The 19,782-nt window shown below is 40.8% G+C and overlaps 2 protein-coding genes across 3 annotated transcripts in view; both read left to right on the forward strand.

Moving 5' to 3' along the window:
- RTN1 (reticulon 1) overlaps positions 1–4,497 on the forward strand; it is a 239,708-nt gene extending 235,211 nt beyond the window's left edge. For both annotated transcript variants that reach the window (XM_019924290.3, XM_073799923.1), the window contains one exon: positions 3,404–4,497. In XM_019924290.3, the coding sequence (XP_019779849.1) occupies positions 3,404–3,446 (43 nt within the window). In that variant the 3' untranslated portion in view covers positions 3,447–4,497. The remainder of the gene's footprint in view (positions 1–3,403) is intronic.
- Positions 4,498–18,519: 14,022 nt separating this feature from the next.
- The window catches only part of CCDC175 (coiled-coil domain containing 175), a 76,103-nt gene continuing 74,840 nt past the window's right edge, over positions 18,520–19,782 (forward strand). The window contains exon 1 of the mRNA XM_073800418.1: positions 18,520–18,679. Coding sequence (XP_073656519.1) covers positions 18,520–18,679 — 160 coding nt within the window. The remainder of the gene's footprint in view (positions 18,680–19,782) is intronic.

Below are 19,782 nucleotides of genomic sequence, written 5' to 3' on the forward strand. Positions count from 1 at the left end.
TACTATGTGTCTTGCCGTGTTTCTCCTTGGGTTTATCCTTTATGGGACTCTCTGCGCTTCCTGGACTTGGGTGGCTATTTACTTTCCCATGTTAGGGAAGTTTTTGACTATAATCTCTTCAAATATTTTCTCTGGTCCTTTCTCTCTGTCTTCTTCTGGGACCCCTGTAATGCGAATGTTGTTGCGTTTAATGTTGTCCCAGGGGTCTCTTAGGTTGTCTTTATTTCTTTTCATTCTTTTTTCTTTATTCTGTTGCATGGCAGTGAATTTCACCATTCTGTCGTCCAGATCACTTATCCGTTCTTCTGCCCCAGTTATTCTGCTATTGATTCCTTCTAGTGTATTTTTCATTTCAGTTATTGTATTGTTCATCTCTGTTTGTTTGTTCTTTAATTCTTCTAGGTCTTTATTAAACATTTCTTGCATCCTCAAAGATCCTCGATCTTTGCCTCCATTCTTTTTCTGAGGTCCTGTATCATCTTCACTATCATTATTCTGAATTCTTTTTCTGGAAGGTTGCCTATCTCCATTTCATTTAGTTGTTTTTCTGGGGTTTTATCTTGTTCCTTCATCTGGTAAAAACTCCTCTACCTTTTCATTTTTGTCTATCTTTCTGTGAATGTGGTTTTCCTTCCACAGGCTGCAGAATTGTAGTTCTTCTTGCTTCTGCTATCTGCCCTCTGGTGGATGAGGCTATCTAAGAGGCTTGTGCAAGCTTCCTGATGGGAGGGACTGGTGGTGGGTAGAGCTCTATATCTTAAACTTTTGAGAAGACCGACCTAAGATGTCTCTGTTGGAATGTTTCGCACTCTCTGCTGCGTTATCAGTTTCTGCCTGTACGTGCTTATTTCCGCAATCATAATTTCTCCAGTCTTCTGTCCTTGATATCTCTTTCATCTCTCCCCACCTCACTTCTATCAGGCCTTCACCCTGAGCACTGAAGTTGCTCTTTGTCAGGGACCCAGTGACTTCCATATTGCCATATCTTGCAGTCATCACTCCATCCTCATCCCTCTCAATCTCTCAGATACTCTTCGTCACTACTGCTATCTTTGTTAAACACTAGTCTTGACTAGTGACACTGCTCGAGCCTCAGCTGCTTTCTCCCAGTGTCTTCTCTTGGCTCCTCCTTCTCTGGTTCACCTTTCATCCAGTCCTGTGGCCTCAAAGTTTATCTCTATGTCAAGGACTCCAAAACGTGTATCTCCACAAGTTTAGGTTTTTAAAAGTCAGCTTTACAAATATAGAATGGGAGGAGAGGGAGGTGAGGATGATATAGGGTACAACAGTACTGTGTATAAAAAAAATAGCTGGAGGGTTTTAATTGGTTAACTGTTCATAGCTAAATATGAGTCAGTGATGTGCTTGAGACATTTTTTTAAAAATCAATGCAAGTCTAGATGTTATGAATAGATGTATAAAGTCTAAATAAAGTCTAAATTTACTGAGGGACTTCCCTGGTGGTCCAGTGGTAAAGAATCCGCCTTACAATGCAGGGGATGCAGGTTCGATCCCTGGTCAGGGAACTAAGATCCCACATGCCACAGGGCAACTAAGTCCACGCCCCTCAACTGGAGAGCCTGTGTGCCACAAACTACAGAGCCCCATGCGCCCTGGAGCCTACATGCCAAAACTAGAGAGAAGCGTGCGCGGTGCAAGAAAAGATCCTGCATGCCTTAACGAAGATCCCACGTGCTGCAACTAAGACCTGATGCAGCCAAAAATAAATAAAAATAAATAAATAAATAATAAAAGTAAATCTAAAAAAGAAAGGTTTACTGAGAGCCAGGTCTATTCATCTGCTTATCTGATGTTTTCTCTTGAATGTCCCAAATACATTTCAAATTCAACGTGGCCAAACAGATCTTGCAGTTTCAGCCCAGAATTTATTTTTCCTTCAATTGTCACCATCTTGGTAAATGGCATTATCATTTACCTGGTTGCTCAGGCCAAAAATCAAAGAATCTTCCTTGATTATTCTCTTGTCTTTCTCTTGCCTGCGCATGCAATCCATCAACATGACAGGTGGGCTCTGTCAGCTCCATCTCCACACTAGATCCCCAGAGTGTTCACTTCACTCCATTTCCAATGCTCCAGTTCTATAACACCCAGGCCATTGCCATCTGGCACCTGGACTGCTATAGTTTCCCCCCATCCGTTATTTCTCTCACCTCTGTTTCCCCAGTTTTTTCACATAACCACCATCATGATCTTCTTTGGTCACATCATTCCTCTGCCTAAAATTCATCAATGGCTTCCCATCCACAAAATAGAATCTAAATTCCTTACCACTGCCTACAAGTTCCAACACCGTTGGGTTACCACCTGCCTCTCAGGCCTCCCCTGCTCGCTCCCCAAGCACACTGTTCTCTACTCTCCTTGCCTCCTAAGCTTGTCCTCACTTTGTGGCCTCTGCACTCCCTGCTTCCTCTTCCTGAAACACTTCACACCCAGATGTTTGCCTGGTGGCCCCTTTGGGCATCTGTTTCTTACATAAGTGGATTTAAAGTAGGCATCTCCCACCTTATCACTGCTGCCCCCTCACTGCCTATCATTCCGTCTTGTTTGGTTTTTTTTTAATAGCATTTATCACCATATGTACTTCTCTTGTTTGTCTACTTGTTTGTTTATGGCTCCTCAACCCCTAGGAGAATGAAAGCTCCATGAGAGCAGGACCTTCTCCCTTCTGTTCACTGAATTCCAGCATGTAGAAGGGTACTAGGACAGAGGAAGGTCTCAGTCAGACTCTGCATGGGGAGCTCATAAAGCTTTGATTTAATGAAACAAAATGCTTCCAGTATAAACCTACCCTAAAATAATACTGTGAGAATCGCAGAATTTTAGGGGCATTGGAGATGTCTAATTTGTACCTAATAAATACTCTAGGACCAGGAAAGCTCATTAGCTGGCCTATGTCACACAGCTAATTAGTAGAGAGTTGAAACTAGGATTCAGGTTTCTTAACTCTAGCTCTGGGCAGTTTACGCTGAGGGTGACCATACGTTTCTTTACCTGGAATCAGCCATGTTTATGCTTGTTGTCCTAGCGTAGTTAGTAACAGCACCCTCTTTCTCCTTCAGAAGTGTCCCAGATTGAGTGATAAATGGTCACCTAACTATATCACAGTTTCTATAATTCTGAAATAAATTGACCTCTTTGTCTACCTAAAAAGTTATAATTTAAGGAATATGGCTTCCTTGGGTCATTCATTATCTAATTTATACTTTCTTCTTATTGCTGCATAGAAATGTGTTTATAGACACTCATACATAAAAATTATATCTTTTGGAATATTAAGCGATTTGGTCACTTAGTTAATTAAAGCAACAACACATAATGATGTCATTAAATGATTTCATTAATAACACTTGTGATTTACCATCTTCTGATATTGTTTTTTTAGGATTCAGGCTAAAATCCCAGGCGCTAAAAGGCACACTGAGTAAATCAGTACCCCACCAGGGACTGGACACCAAGAGGAATGTCTGAAGTGGTAACAGCTCTGTCTTATATGTTACTATAAATTGATCGTTTCTCCCCCCCAGTATCATAATCTTAGAGACAAACTTTAAAACAGCTGTTTTTAGGCTGTTTCTGTACTCTTAGGGTATTTGAGTCACTGTGTCAAGCACTAAAGCATAGAGAAAAGTGTACTAGATGTGGTTTTTAATTTTGTGTTGCTAAAAAAAAGTGCATGATGGTGAGAACCCAACTTATCTTTCCTTCGTCGGTGTTCTTCTCTCTGCAATGCTTCTGTAGCTTCTCATGTTCCCTGTGGCTAGGCCTTTCCTGCCCAGTGCACTGATGCAATAGTGGAAATCGCTTATATGTCCTTGGGTTGTTGCTTGGATTAATCTTTAATAACAATATATAGACTTGTAGATCGATGTTTAAGTGTTTTTCCAACACACACAACATAAAAATAAAAACAAGTCGACCGTACTTAGGATAATCAGTTTTGTATAAATTAAAATAATTAAATAAACAAATAAACCCAAAACAAACATGCAGTACTTTTGTTGTGTGAGACTGACGGGCTGATTTACATGTATGGTAACTAAAAAGTACCAGCATGTTAACTTTATTACAATTTGTATTACTTTCTCTGTAGTTCCTAATGGACTTAATTATGGACTCTGGATATTTGCACTTATGTACTTGATACTGAATGCATAAATAAATGTTACTAAATGTAGAAACTTCTCCCTCTCTTCTCATGATCTCACCAGAAAATGCAAAAGCTCTAAGAAATAAATCTCCCGTGAACGTGCTGGGAAGGCTGAGGCCAAGTGCTCACTTTACTACTGTGTCCAGGACCACACAGTCCAACTCCAAAGTAGTATATGGCTCCTTTGGGTTATTAATAGAAATCACTGGAGACTGGTAAAACTGGAAAACACCCTTAATATTGTACTCTGTGGGGTTTATGCAGATAATTTAAGTAGTTTTTTTAAAACTTGAAAGTTATATAAATCCTTTCATAAACTTCTTATAATAATATGCAACACAATATTGTCATAAAACAATTATAATTGCTATGAACTCACTGTTTTGGTAATTATTTATGGAACACCTTCTGTGTGCCAAGCACTCAGAACAGGGCTGTGAATAAGAGAGATAGTCATTCCTGCCCTCACCAAGCTAAGTCTTCTAAGGATTGTTCACTACTTTTTGCAGAAGTCCAATTGCCTATGTTATTTCACTGTTAAAGTCAAAAGTCAAAGATGATGAGGTAGAAGTGGATGAAAGTAATAGCAATAGGAGAAATAAAAATTAGAGAAAAAAGGATAGTTACTTAAAAAAAGCTGCCTTTGACCAGTTTTGGACTTGGATTCAATAAGTACTCATGGAGTTACCCTTCTGTGCAAAGTATTGTGATGACAACATAGCTAACTAACTAGACACTGTGCCAACAGCCAAGACGGGGGGTGATGGGAGATGGCTATGTGGAAATGCTCACTAAGTAAAAGGCAGCATGAAATAAGAGCTGCAGTGTAAGACTAGAGCAACAGAGAAGGATTCTCAGAGGTGGACTTTGGGGCTGGGTTCTGATTTGGCTTTTTCCAGAGGGAGAAGGTTCATCCCAGTATGAAGAAAGAACATGGACTAAGGTGCTAAGACATGGAGGCACATGGCATATGCAGAGAACAGTGAGTAATATGCTGAATTGTGCTGTAAAGTGCTTGGGTGGGAATGTAGTGCCAGGCAAGGCTGAAAGGGTGGGTTGAACCACACTAAAAAGAAACTTGAATGTTAAGGATTTTGTGCTCTATTTTTTAGATCTCAGAGAGATGCATAGACACAATGAGGATATATGTTACTGGAGATTAGAAGAATATAGGAGATAATTGTGACATAACTAACAGCAGACAGGTGACAAATGAACGACAAGGCTTCTACTAAGGCAGCTGAGAATACAAAGGATATATTCATCTGTCCCTGATCCTCTGTATCAACCCAGCATGCCTAGCACCCACTGTGCACAGAGGAGCCACTAAGAGAGATGACGTGGAGGGGGATGGGACTGGAGTTGGTGATTGACTACATGTGGGAGTTCAAGACCAAGGCTGACCCTGAGAGTGAGTGCCTCCTTAAATTCTGCACCCTAGGCAGCTTGCTCGCCTCACCCTAGCCCCAGCTCTGTCAGAGACTAGCTGATCAGCAGAGTGCAATACCATTTTTCAGGTTAGAAAGCCCAGAAGAGCTTGTCTGGGGAAGGAAGATAATAAGCTTGGTTTGGTGCTTGCTATTTTTTATGGTTACTAGGTTAGAAGAGAAGTGTGTGTGTGTGTGTGTGTGTGTGTGTGTGTGTGTGTGTGTGTGTGTATGTGTGTGTGTGTGTGTTTCAGTGTACAACCTTTGAGATAAAGTTTCTTCTAAATGGCTTTATTGTGTCAAATTAACCTTCTACAAGGTCTGAATGTGCAGCATTTGCCTCCCTCCGGAGAGCCCAGAATTCCTTTCATAAGCAGCTGCTCATTCAGAGGATCTAATGAGGAATTCTGTTTGCTAGCAGTGGTGAAGAAAGTTTCCTGAGGAAACTCCAGCCTGACAAAATGATAGGTATGGATGCAGAATTTTAACAGATGGAACACAGGGCACATATGATCCTGCTTTTACAGGAAGCATCAGTCAGAGTGATATTTGAGATGATGGAAATAATGTGAGGATCCAATGCCCAGGTAAGAAGCAGACCAAGGATAGAGCCCTCAGGGACAAAGAGTGAGTGAGGTTATCCTGAAACTAGCAAACAGTAGAAGATTCTTATAGCCTACACATGAGTTAAGCAAGCAGGGGGTGAGTAGGTGAAGAAGCTGTGGTATATTTTATGGATGATTTCAGGAAAAAGGGAGTAGGATAGTTGTATATTCTCTGCTCTTTCCCCACCTATATCAGTTTCCTTGTATTGCCCTAACAAAGTACCAAAAACTGGATGACTTAAAATGACAGATAGTGAGGGTGGGAGAGAGACGCAAGAGGGAGGGGATATGGGGATATATGTTTACGTATAGCTGATTCACTTTGTTAAACAGCAGAAAGTAACAACAATATTGTAAAGCAATTATACTCCAATAAAGATGTTGAAAAATATATATTAAAAAAAAGTTTTAAAAAAATGACAGAAATTTATTCTGGCACAGTTCTGGTGGTTAAAAGTCCAAAACCAAGGTGTTGGCAGGGCCATGCTCTCTCTGATAGTTCTAGGGGAGGATTCTTCCTTGCCTCTTCTAGCTTCTGGTGGTTGCCAGCAGTCCATGGCATTCCTTGGCTTGTAGGTGCATCACTCCAGGCACAAAGCCATCTTCTCACTGTGTGTCTTCACATCATCTTCCCTCTGTGTACAAATTTTCCCTTTTCATAAGGACACCAGTCATATGGATTAGGGCCCCCAATGACCTCATTTTAACTTGATTGGTCTGTAAAGATCCTATTTCCAAATAAGCTCACATTCTGGGGTTTGGGACTTAAACATATCTTTTATTGGGGACACAGTTCAACTCATAGAACCCCCTGAGCCTCATGCTGGCCCTTACACCACTGTGAAGATTTTTCCTTCTGTGCAGAGCCCAGCTCTGTTTCCCCAGTTGTTTCTCACTGTAAGGAATTACCGCTGAGAAGTAGTGGGACAGCTCCTCCTTTACCAAAGTGTACTTGAGTGTAGCCGAGTGTTGGGCCTTGCTTCACTATTATGGGGTTCCAGCAACTGCCACTTTGTCATTGTATAGGGCAGCTTCAGGCGTCCAAACTTTAGCACTCTCTTCTGAGTGTAGGGAGTAGGTGGGGCATACAGGAGACCCCACTGCAGTTTGGCATCAGCCAGTGTGGTTGTGGCTAAGGAGCAATAAACAAACTCTGTAGATCTAGGCAAAGGGTCATTTTCTCTTCACACTCCAACTTTCTTCTCTAGTGCTTTATATTGGCACCAATCTCAAGCTCCACACTATGATTTTTTTCTTTAAATTTTTTCTTTAGTTCAATACATTCAATATTACAGAATTAACTTAGCTGGCCACATTTTCTTTGATGAGTAAATTGAAATGAATTATTTTGTATCCTGTGTCCCAGTTGCCTTTTAAAAGAATCCTGCTGGAATTAGTTCTCTCTGGTTGCTCCCCAATATGCTAAAGGGAGTTTTGCAAGTAGAAATGAAAGGACACTAAATGGCAACATGAGAATATAAAGTATGAAGTTTGTTGGTAAAGTAGACTTTAAGTCAAAACTGTGTTTGGGGGACTTCTCTGGTGGTGCAGTGGTTAAGAATCCGCCTGCCAATGCAGGCGATACAGGTTTGATCCCTGGTCCAGGAAGATCCCACATGCCACGGGGCAACTAAGCCCGTGTGCCACAACTACTGAGCCTGCACTCTAGAGCCCATGAGCTACAACTGCTGAGCCTGCGTGCCACAACTACTGAGGCCCGCATGCCTAGAGCCTGCACTCCACAACACAAGAAGCCTCTGCAATGAGAAGCCTGCGCACCACAATGGAGTAGCCCCCGCTTGCCACAAGTAGAGAAAGCCCATGTGCAGCAACAAAGACCCAACGCAGCCAAAAATAAAAATAAAATAAATAAATAAATTGATTTTTAAAAAAAACTGTGTTTGGAGACAAAGAAGGTATTACATAATGATAAAAGGGTCAATTCAACAGGAAGATATAATGATTGTAAATATATACGCATCCAACTTTAGAACACCTAAGTATATAAAACAGATACTGACAAATCTGAATGAAGGAATTTACAGCAATACAATAATAGGAGGAGACTTCAACACCTCACATTCGATAATGAGTAGACATCCAGACAGAAAGATTGATAAAGAAACAGTGGACTTGAACAACACTGGAGATCAACTGGACCTAACAGACATATGCAACTTTTACCCAACAGCAGAGGAATACACATTCTCCTCAAGTGCACATAGAATATTCTCCATGATAGATCACATGTTAGGTCACAAAACAACTCTTAAAAAATTTAATGAAATAGAAATTATATCATGTACCTTTTGGACCACAATGGAATGAAGCTAGAAATGAGTAACAGAAAGAAAATGTGGAAAATTCATAAACACATGGAAATTAAATAATACAGTCTTGAACAACCACTGGATCAAAAGGGAATTTTAAAAATTTCTCATGAAATATGAAAACAAAAACACAAATTACCAAAACTTATGGGATGCAGCAAAGGCAGTACTAAGGAAAGTTTATGGTGATAAACACCTACATTAAAAAAAAAGATGTCAAATAAACAATGTAACTTTACACCCCAAGGAACTAAAAAAGAACAAACTAAATCTAAAGTTAGAAGAAGGAAGGAAATAATAAAGATTGGAGCAGAAATAAGTCAAATAGAGAATAGAAAAACAATTTTTAAAAATCAAGAAAACTGGGCTTCCCTGATGGCACAGTGGTTGAGAGTCCGCCTGCCGATGCAGGGGACACGGGTTTGTGCCCCAGTCCGGGAGGATCCCACATGCCGCGGAGCGGCTAGGCCCATGAGCCACGGCCGCTGGGCCTGCGCGTCTGGAGCCTGTGCTCTGCAACAGGAGAGACCACAACAGTGAGAGGCCCGTGTATCGCAAAAAAAAAAAAAATCAGTAAGGGAACAAAATAAAGGGCATCACATAAGCAACTGAATAAAGTTATTAAAAAAAAATCAACAAAACTAAGAGTTTGTTTTTCAAAAAATAAAACTGACAAATACTTAGCTAGATAAAAAAGAAAAGAGAAAAGACATGAAATCAGAAATGAAAGAGACATTACAATAGAAGCTTCAGAAATAAAAAGGATCATAAGAGACTATTATGAACAATTATATGCACACCAATTGGATAACAAAGGAGAAATGGATAAATTTCTAGAAACACACAACCTACCAAGACTTTATCAAGAAGAAATAGAATGCCTAAACAGACCAATAACAAATAAGGAGATTGACGTAGTAATCAAAAACCCCCTAATAAAAAAAGCACAGGACCAGATGGCTTCATAGCTGAATTCTACTAAACATCCAAAGAATGAATACCAATCCTTGTTAAACTCTTCCAAAAAATAGAGGTAGAGAGAATAGTTTCAGACTCATTTTATGAGGCCAGCATTGCCCTGATACAAAAGCCAAAGACACAAAAAGAAAACTACAAGCTAATATCTCTGATTAACATAGATGTAGAAATCCTCTATAAAATACTAGCAAACTGAATTCAACAGCATCATCAAAAAGATTATACACCATGACCAAGTAGGATTTATCCCTGGGATACGAGTTTAGTTTAACATACTCAAATCAATCAATGTGATACCCCACATTAACAGAATAAAAGATAAAAATCACATGAGCTTCTCAGATGCAGAGAAAGCATTTGACAAAGATCAACATCCATTCATGATAAAAATTCTCAACAAAATAGGTATAAAAGGAAATTTCTTCAACATAATAAAGGCCGTTTATGAAAAGCCCACTGCTAAATCATAATCAATGGCAAAAACTGAAACCTCTTCCTCTAAGATCTGATGCCCACCCTCACCACTTCTATTTAACATAGTACTGGAAGTACTAGCAAGAGCAATCACACAAGGAAAAGAAATAAAAGACATCCAAAGCAAAATAGAAGAAGTAAAATTGTCTCTATTTGCAGATGACATGATCCTGTATCTAGAAAACCCTAAAGATTACACACACACACAGACACACACACACACACACACATTGTTAGAACTAAAAAACAAATACAGTAAAGTTGCAGGATACAAAGTCAACATCCAAAAATTAGTTGCATTTCTTTACATCAACATTGATCTATCCAAAAAGGAAGTCAAGAAAACAATCCCATTTACAATAGCATCAAAAAGAATAAAATACCTAGGAATAAATTTAACTAAGGAGGTGAAATGTCTGTGCACAGAATACTATAAGACATTGATGAAAGAAATTGATGAAGACCCAAATAAATGGATACTCGTGTTCATGGATTAGAAGAATTGATATTGTTAAAATGTACATAATACCCAAAGTGATATACAGATTTAGTGCAATCCCTATCAAAATTCCAGTGGCATTTTTCACAGAAATAGAAAATGCAATGGAATCACAAACCCTGAATAGCTTAAGCAATCTTGAGAAAGAAGAACAGAGTTGGAGGTATCATGCTCCCTAATTTCAAACTATACTAGAAAGCTATGGTAATTAAAACAGTATGATACTGGCATAAAAACAGACATATAGACCAACGGAACAGAATAGATAGAGAGCCCAGAAGTAAATCCATGCATATTTGGTCAACCAATTTTCAACAGTAGAATCTAGCTCATGTCTTTGCTTCCTCTAAGTGGGAGAGAAAAGCCAGATGTTTGCTACCAAAAAATGTATTTCCAACAGAATAAGTGGAACTTTCTTCACTCTATTACATTTTAGGTTATCCACATTAACTCATTTGGGTGCCCAGTTCATGGTAGAATTTTTAATCTCCATTGGGAAGAATAGTGCTAAACCAAGAGCAATTTTTTCCTGGCCTTTACAGAGTTTCTTCTTAACAAGTAAAGTGCATTTATTTATTTTCTTTTATATAAAAATGTATCCTATTTAAAATTTTATTCCTTAATTCCTAAATTGGTTATTATATTAAATGTATTTAGCCAATTAACTATTTTATAATTTAGCTGCATGATTTATTAGTCAATAAGGTTACTCTGAAGCTATTAAAATGAAACTTGTTAACAATAATATAGCACCATTGAACCAGACACTGTGCCTGGTGGGCTTTTTACAAACATTACTTCTAATCCTCAGAATTTCAAAATCCTGCATGATTAATATTTTTATTTTTATTGTCCAAATGAGGAAACTGAATGTCAAGATGTTTAAATAACTGGCACAAGTTTACATAACTAGTAAGTCATGAAACAAGAACTTGGATCACTATTTGTCTGATTTTGAGGCCCGGGCTCTTTCCACTGAGAACATCGCCTTTCCTGTGTTTCTCTGCTCCCTCCCTACAATCTCTAACTCAGGAGCAATGCTGCCTCAGCAAGACTATTTGATTGCTAGTAATAAAAACTCAACTAAAGTATATTAATTATAAACAGGCATAACACAAGGGAGTCCAAGGACTTAACTACAGGAGGTTGAGTATTTTTCCAAACATACAATTTTGCTGCTTTGACCTTTGTAGTTAAAGACAAAAGTGCTTAAATCCAGGTATTACCTAACAACCCTGCCGTGAATAGAGGCAGTAAAGAAGAGTGCGCAAATCTTCAAGATATCATGGCTTAATTTTATATACAGATTCATCCTGAACCAGAATGAATTCACAGTGGAACAAGAAAAAAAACTGTTATGTTGGAGCCACGGTGACAATTCGTTTTTCAACTCCAGAAGCTCATTGATCTTGCAGAGCTGGGAATCCAAAGTTCTCATTAACTGAAATCATGGTTAAATAAGAGTTATTTAAAACTAATTATTAAGGAATAATTCTGATGTAATAAAATTCACTTAGAAGCAAACGTTAAGTGCAGCTTAATCTGGTGGTTCACAATGTTCTTCAGGGTCTTGTAATGGTAATGATCAGTAAGACTTTTATGAATGTCAGTTCTTGCTGTACCAGCCTACATGTAAAAGGGGTGTTAGACCCTGAGGAAGTTGCCTTTTTCTCCAGTATTATTATTTTTTCTACTAAAACCTAAACTGCAGGAGATTTTGAGCTCTATATTTTAAAAAACTTCTGAGCACATGAATCTCTCCTGTTATCCATTTCAACAATATCTTAAGCATCTATTACGTGAAAATTGCTATGCTAAGTGCTACAGGAGATTAAAAAATGAGTAAAACACAGTTCCCACTTTTAAGAAGTTCATAGTATAGCGATGAAAACAATAAATATATGGAGTTGTTTGTTTTGTTCCAGGCATTGTTTTAAACACTTTAAAGTGTCTATTAATTTATTTAATTCTCAAGACTACCCTAAATTAAGGCCTCATTTACAGATGAGAAAACTGAGGTGTAAATGCTACACAGCTATTTAGTAATAAGACTATCACACAGAAAACTATTAGACCACTCAGCCTACAATGACTAACCATAAAAAAATTTGAATAAAGTGCTCTGGAAGCACTGAGATTATTGGGATCCAGAAAAAAACTTGTGGATGATACAGCTTTTCAGATGGGCTGACAATACAAGTATGTTTTCAATAGGCAGAAAAACCACCTGCAATGCAGATTTTGATTCTGAACTGGTTGAATTTGACATGCTGGCAGCATAGGCTGATGAGAATGTTTAGTCTCGTCTACAAGATTAATTCTTAGAGGAGAGGTCGGGCAGGAGGTACAACCTGAGAGTTATTTGTGTAGATTCAACTCTATTCAAGGGAAAGGTTGAGAGAGCCTGAAGAGAAGACCAAGGACGGAGCCCAGGCAGCATGCCCAAGGAAGGCAGTGAAAGAAGTGAAGAAGGAAAAGCAAGAACCAATTAGGAGGTGAGTTTCTAAAGAAGGGTTGGTGAGAGCTGGGTAGTTGTGTCAAATACTGCAGGAAAGGGGATGTGTGGGATCGGGGCTTGAGAAAAGGCCATTAGAAGATGAGGAAGAGGTAATTTAGAATTCAGGGTGAAGGGATGCATTATAGCCAAGATGTAGACCACACTTTCAAGACGTTTGGTAATTGAGAGGTAGGGTGGCCGAAGGGTTGAGGAAAGGGATGAATTTAGGAAGTGATGACTGGGCATGAGGTCAGAGGAAGACACAGGTGAGGGAGGAGCTAATTGAGGAAGGTCCTTGAGGAGGTGGGAAGGAATGGGATTCAGAATTGCCATGGCTTGTATTTTTACTTTCCCAAATAAGCTCTGGAAATTCTCAACTGCAATCATATATGCAGGGAATGGTCAGCCAGCGTTAATCTGACATTTTCTAAATTTGTTAAAGGAAGAAAAAAAGAGAAAGATTTTTAAATCAAATGGAGAGTACTTACTCCAATTATCTTTACCAAATCGTCTTCATATGAATTACCTTATCTATTCTTCAAAAATAAGAGTTAACTAAAATGAGAAAAAATAAGGAAAATAAGAATACTGCTCCTGAAAGATCGTGAATGTTAGAAAAGTCTAAAAATGCTAAGTCAGCCTTAACAATTATCCCCAGCTACCTTTCTAAAAGAGGATACCCTTTGAAATTTCAGTGACTTAAGTTAATAATAGTAAAAGACATTCTTGCTAAATATGGTATGGGTTGTTTCAGGCCCAATTTAATTTCTGATTACTCTGCAGATTCTCACTTGAAAAAATCAGAATGCCGTTAATGATATTCTGTCCTGTGATAAAATGTTACCTTAGGCAAAAATAAACTGAATTACCATGCAGCTGCCAGCAGGGACAGCTTAATCTCTGCTCTCAGCAGCATTGCCCGCAGCATAAAACCCAAACTCCTGAGCTTGGAATTCAAGGATCTTTGTAGTGAAATCACAACCTAAATTTCTGATTGGGCTCCTGCTTTTCCTCTCCATTCACCCCATGCCCATTGGCACACCTCCATGGCTCTGCTGACGTCCTGTGTAGTCCAGAGCACTCCTTACCTGAGCCCCAATCCCCTGCCGTGGTCACAAAGCCACAATGCAGCTCTAGCATAGCAGACAGTGCCCCAGTCCTGGAGTCAGAAGGACTGCTCTGCCATTGTCCAACTTTAAGGGCCTGACCCGAGGTTATCCCCAAGGTCATTGAAGCTCTCATCTTGGGGTGATTTTCTGAAAAATAGGGTAATCATCATAATTCACCCCAGAGAGTTATGATAAAGATTAAGTAAGCCATGGAAACAGTTACAAAATGTACATTTTCTAAAACCACAAACTGCTTTGCAGGTGTGCTTCAAAACCGACCCTTCTTTTTCACCTTCAAGGCCATTTTCTTGAAAACGGGGCCAAATCTTGTCCATGTGTTTAGTCAAAGCACTGATAAGAGTGTCTGGTATGTAATAAAGTTCAATACATGCTGAGTGGATTCATTAGAGAAAGTGAACTTCTAGGGGAAACAAGAGGAAAGGAGGCTCTCATGAGAGTAGACAGCTGACTTCTCCAGATTCTTACCCCTTCTGTCTCCCCTTTCTCCTCTTATTTCTCTTTCCTCTTTTTGCCTTGTCTCTCTGACCTCTTTCTCTCCTCCACTAAGAGAATAATAAAAGAAGGCTGACTCCTCACCACTATGTCCCCCTTTCTCAGAGAGGCCTTCACTGGTGCCACCTATGGGTCTCATTTTTATAAGCTCAGTGCCCAGCACAGTGCCCAGCACACAGAAGGCACAACCCAAACACGTAAACCAATGAGTCCAATGCCGACACACGTGAGGCCGTGCCTTTCTCTGGTAACCTGGCAGGCATCTTTCTCTGCAGAGACTCGGCCCTCAGAACCTCCCTAACTGAGCACTCCAGGCAGTCACTGCTATCCAGCAGAAATAACATGGAAATAAAACCAATTTCCCATCTCTGGGACAGCAACTGTTGATTTAATTGCAGTAATTGTCACTAAGGGTTGAATGACCAAGAGGTTTAAGGAAGGCAAGGGATGCAGAAAGGACATTAACATCTGTATTTCCGAAGAAATGTTTCTTGTTTTCCATTTAGTAGAAATAAAAGATGGGAAATAGCATGTACTCTGTGGTAAGTACATCATTATTCTACATAAGCTTCATAATCCCAGGATGTAAAATCCAATTTTACAGATGAAGAATGGAGATTGAGGTTAACTACCTGAGCCAATCAAAAACCACCAGCAAATGATGCAATGGGCATTTGACTCAAATCTGTTTAGCCCCAAGCAATTGCTGATTACAGATAAAAACTAGTCCAGAGACAAAGTTGAAAAGGAGGCTCCTTATCAGGTGTTGTTACAAACAAGGATATGGCCTGCCCTTTCTTGGAGACACCGCCCTATCCTTGTTTGGCGTAGCTCCATCAGGGACACTAATCCATCTGTTTGCTTCTCTGACCATCTGGCATTACCTAGGGGACATGCTTTTCCTGCCATTTTACCACAAATGACTGTGTGATGGAGTCGCAGGAACTAAGAATCGCAGACTGATCACAGGACAGGTACTTTAGAAGCTGTGAGAAGCCCAAGGGGTATGGAATCTTTGTCTAATGTATAACCATCTTGCAGACATAGGCATAAAGCCAATATGAAGGCTTAAAAGGTACCCAATGGGCAAGGATCAAGAATGCCTTTCTATTCAATGCTAAAAGTGTCACTGATTCCTTTACCTAGGAAAGGCCCACCCAGCCAGCTGGTTTAGACCTAATGTTGGGGCTGACAAATATTAGTTCAGAGAATGAATGTGTGTCTGACATTCCATGGGTAACTGTCCAACTGTTCTGAAGCCTCTTCTCTCCTGCAACCTCCACAGAAGCTGGAAATGCGGATACCCCTTGGCCTAACCTCCCTTTCATGGGTGACCTTGTGATCTAGTACTAGCCATTGAGACATAAAAGGAAGTAGACAGATTTCCTTCCCTGATGAAAGGGAAGAAGGGCTTCCACAGGTGGACCCTTTCTACTCCTTTCCACTTTGTACAAGGGCATGAGGTCTGGGACTACGGTAGCCATTTGTGACCATGAAGCAACAAGCCTGAAGATGAAACACAACGTGCAAAAGATGGCAAGGCATTAAGATAAGAAAATCCTACTGACAACCATGATGGGGAGGCAGGGCCATGTGCCCATATTAGGCCCTATGCTTGGTACTGGTAGGATCAGAGTGAGGAAGACAGAGACTCTATTTTCTTGAATTCTTACTTCTCAGGAGGATTTGAGCATGGTCCAATACTGAACTGTCAGAGATGCTGAAATGCTGAGCACAAAGCACTGAAGCGTGCAACTACTTCCTATATGTGAGATGTTTAACACATCACAGAGACTGGGACCTTGGCTTGGTCTAACCCAGGGTCTAGAAACACAACCAAGAAGCTGATGCTTTCTCTAGAGGTACTAGATTTATGCAGAGGCAGGAACAAGAGCAATGTCATCGTCAAATACCATATACACCTCGAATACTGTAGAAACTGCAAATATGCCTGAATACAATGTTGTATACGTTCCTTTGCAAGTAGGGGGTCAAACTCATGCAGCAGTTGGATTCTCCTGGCCCTGTCAGCAGCAGGGGAAACAGAAGCAAACTTGCTTACCATAACTTAAAAATCAGTGTCAGCGTGGGACTGGCGTATTCTAATATGCTGTTCTGCTGCTGAGCAAAAGTCTGCCTGAAAAATATTGACTGGAAGAGAAAGTATCTGTTATGTTACCAGAGTAAAAAGGAAACATGAGAGAAGTAGGACATGACTTTTGGCTCACTGAACACCATCTATGGCTACTGAAGGATCAGAAAGCTTTTTTTATACTCTCAACTATTTTGTTTATCTTCTGTATCTTTTTTAAAATTAAAAAAAGAAAGCTTTACTTTCTTTTCTAATTACAAAGTTATACATGCAATGTCCCCTCAGGGATTGGCCTCACTCGTAGACAATGGAGAGCAACGTGATCCAGATGAGGTGATGAGTAGGAATAATATTCTGGTGGCAGCATAAAGGTTGGCTTAGGGCAGTCCAGTCCAGGTAGTTCAAGAAGAGAGGAATTTATCAGAGGAAGTATGCTGCAAGGGCTATAGAAACCAAAGGGAAGTAACGTAAAGAAGATCCCAGACACCAGGAAGCTGCCACAAACCTGTACGGTGCCCACATGCCTGCACTCACTGATAAGCAGCTGGAGACACCAATTCCCACTCCTGCCACCTCTGGAGCCACCCAAACTGCTGGGATGCAGTCAACTGTGGTGGCCTGAAACTGCCGTTCCAGGAGACAAACAGAGTGGCTTCTTTGCCAGCTAATCTCCCACCAGTGTCTCCAACCAGCTGACGAGTGTGTTTGAGGAATGTGGTTTCTAGGCATCCTCCCCCTGCCTCACAGAGAAAAGCACGGAAGGACACGGATGGATCTGAATGCCAAATCTTGCAAAAGAGGGGACCCAGGAGAGTGTTAAAAGCCAGGATATAGTTCTCCCTGGAGGAAGGAGGCTGTTGTTGTATTGTGTCCTCTCCAAGGCAGTATAGCATAGTGATTCAGGGCATAAACTTTGTGTCCTCATATGCAAAGTGGGAAATAACACCTACCTCAAAGGATTGTTATGAGGGTTAAATAGGTTACTGTAGGTAAAGTATTTAGGACAGTGCCTGGAGTATAGTTCCATTCAGTAAAGGATAACTATTGTCATGTTACTTTCACTCTGATTTCAATTTTGCCATCTGTAAAGAAAACTTAAGAAGGAGGGGGTTAAATCATCTTCGCTGCTCTCTAACCAACCAGAGGAAAGGGGAACTAATAGTTACACTCAATCTGATCCTGATGCAGGGCTGGAGTTTGGAGACGCAGAGAAAAATAATATCTCTGCCTTCAAAGAGCTCACTGTTTGATGAGAAGGCAGAAGAAAATCACTGATTCAAGTTAAAATGTGCACAGTGGTAGAATGTATACAGGGAAAGGTCTAGAAGAGTACAGAGATGGGTATTGTAGCATAATGGAAAGATTTATACAGACTCCACTTTAAACCCAAAATTATTCTCTTGTGACGCTGGGCAATTCAGTTAGTCATCCCTGCCTCAGTTTCCTTGTCTGTAAAAGTGGAGATAATGAAAGAACTTCCCTCACTAAGCCATTGTGAACATTAAGGGAGCTGTACATACAGCTGTAGTACCTAGCACAGAAATGCGTTCAAAAGTGATCATTATTATGATTCCCACGGTCCACGAGAAGTGTACAAGGGTTCAGGCACAAGTCCTGAACTAAAGAAATGGAAATGGAAGGAGGAAAGGGCGGATAAAGAGGGACTCATCCTTATAGGATCGCTTGATTATTGTGTATAAAGTTAGAGAAACTGGCGAGGCACCCACCCCAGGTGGCGCGCTGGCGCTCTGCCTCGGCGTCCTCGTTGCCCGTGGCAACCGGCAGTCCATACCTCTGGCCCGGTAGGCGCTGCGCAGGGGCAGCAAGATGGCTGTGAGCTCCTGGTCCTCAAAGCTGGGGTTCGGCAGCGAGAAGGCGCTGCAGGCGGCCGCTGTCTCCACTGGCCCCTCTCTGGAATTACGCACCTTCCCCTCCACCCTGTGCTCCTCGGTCGCGGCTGCCGCCCTGGAGCAGCTCTTTGTTGTCGGTGAGAGGCCCGTGGGCTCCCGGAGGGACGTCATCTCGGAGGTGGCGCCTAGGCGGCATTAAGCGGGAACCTTCGTGGGGACCCTCCTCCCAGAACTCAGGGCATCCCTGGTAGGGCAGAACCTTCTCCAGCTCCTTGGGGGAGAGGGGGGCGAAAGAGTGGGACCCAGGGCTCAGCTCTGTGGCTTGGCCCAACTCACACTAGTAGCTGGTGACAAATTGCGGACAAATCCCTGGACTCCCAGGCCACTGCTATTTGCCTGTGATTGGAGTGCCCACCTGCATTTAGATTATGTATTTAATTTCATCTTGTCCCTTCTTGCCTTTTCTTTGCAAGTTAATTTCCTCCAACACTTTGGCATGGCAAACTGGAGGATTTAACAGGTAAATAAGAAAGGAAGAAACACCTGTTGCATTAGGCAAGGAATTATGCATTAGGCACAAATACTTTTTCTGCTAATAATTTCTTGACGCTCAGAAAGTTTGTCATAGGAAAAAAATTCATTATGCTTTCTTGCCCTGAGTGTGAGTTATAAAGTGTGTGGCTCTCCAGCCCATTTGCAAGTGGGAGTACGCTTGTGCTTATTCATTCCATAGAAAAAAGGAAAAGAGACAGCAGGCAATACCTGTTCCTCCCTAACACACACTTGCTTGGAAACTCAGTAACTGATTTTTCACTTGGTTTGAGAGCTTAGTTCATTAAGAGAATCCAAGTTTTCAGGAACTGAGGGCAGAAATTGCTGTTTACTCTTCTGAGAGTCGAGGATGGCCACTCAGGGCATGGACTCTGGAGTCACACCATTTGTGTCTGAATCCAGACCTCTTATAAGTGATGGGCTCTGTGACCTTGCGCACATGACATGACCTCAAAAGTCTTAGATTTCTCACCTCTGAGATGGGAATCATCATGAAGTTATAAGAATCAACTTAGATTATACATACATGTGAAACATTAAACACATCAAACTCATCCCACACATGTGGATACGGGCCTGGAATCCATTTAGACAGAATCTGTATAATGGAATGGTGACAGAGCCAAGGTGAGTAGAGCTTCCTCTGTTCTCTCTCCTCTTCCTTTTATTTTTCCTTCCTTCTTCCCAT

Source organism: Tursiops truncatus, chromosome 2, assembly GCF_011762595.2.
Source record: "Tursiops truncatus isolate mTurTru1 chromosome 2, mTurTru1.mat.Y, whole genome shotgun sequence".
NCBI lineage: Eukaryota > Metazoa > Chordata > Mammalia > Artiodactyla > Delphinidae > Tursiops > Tursiops truncatus.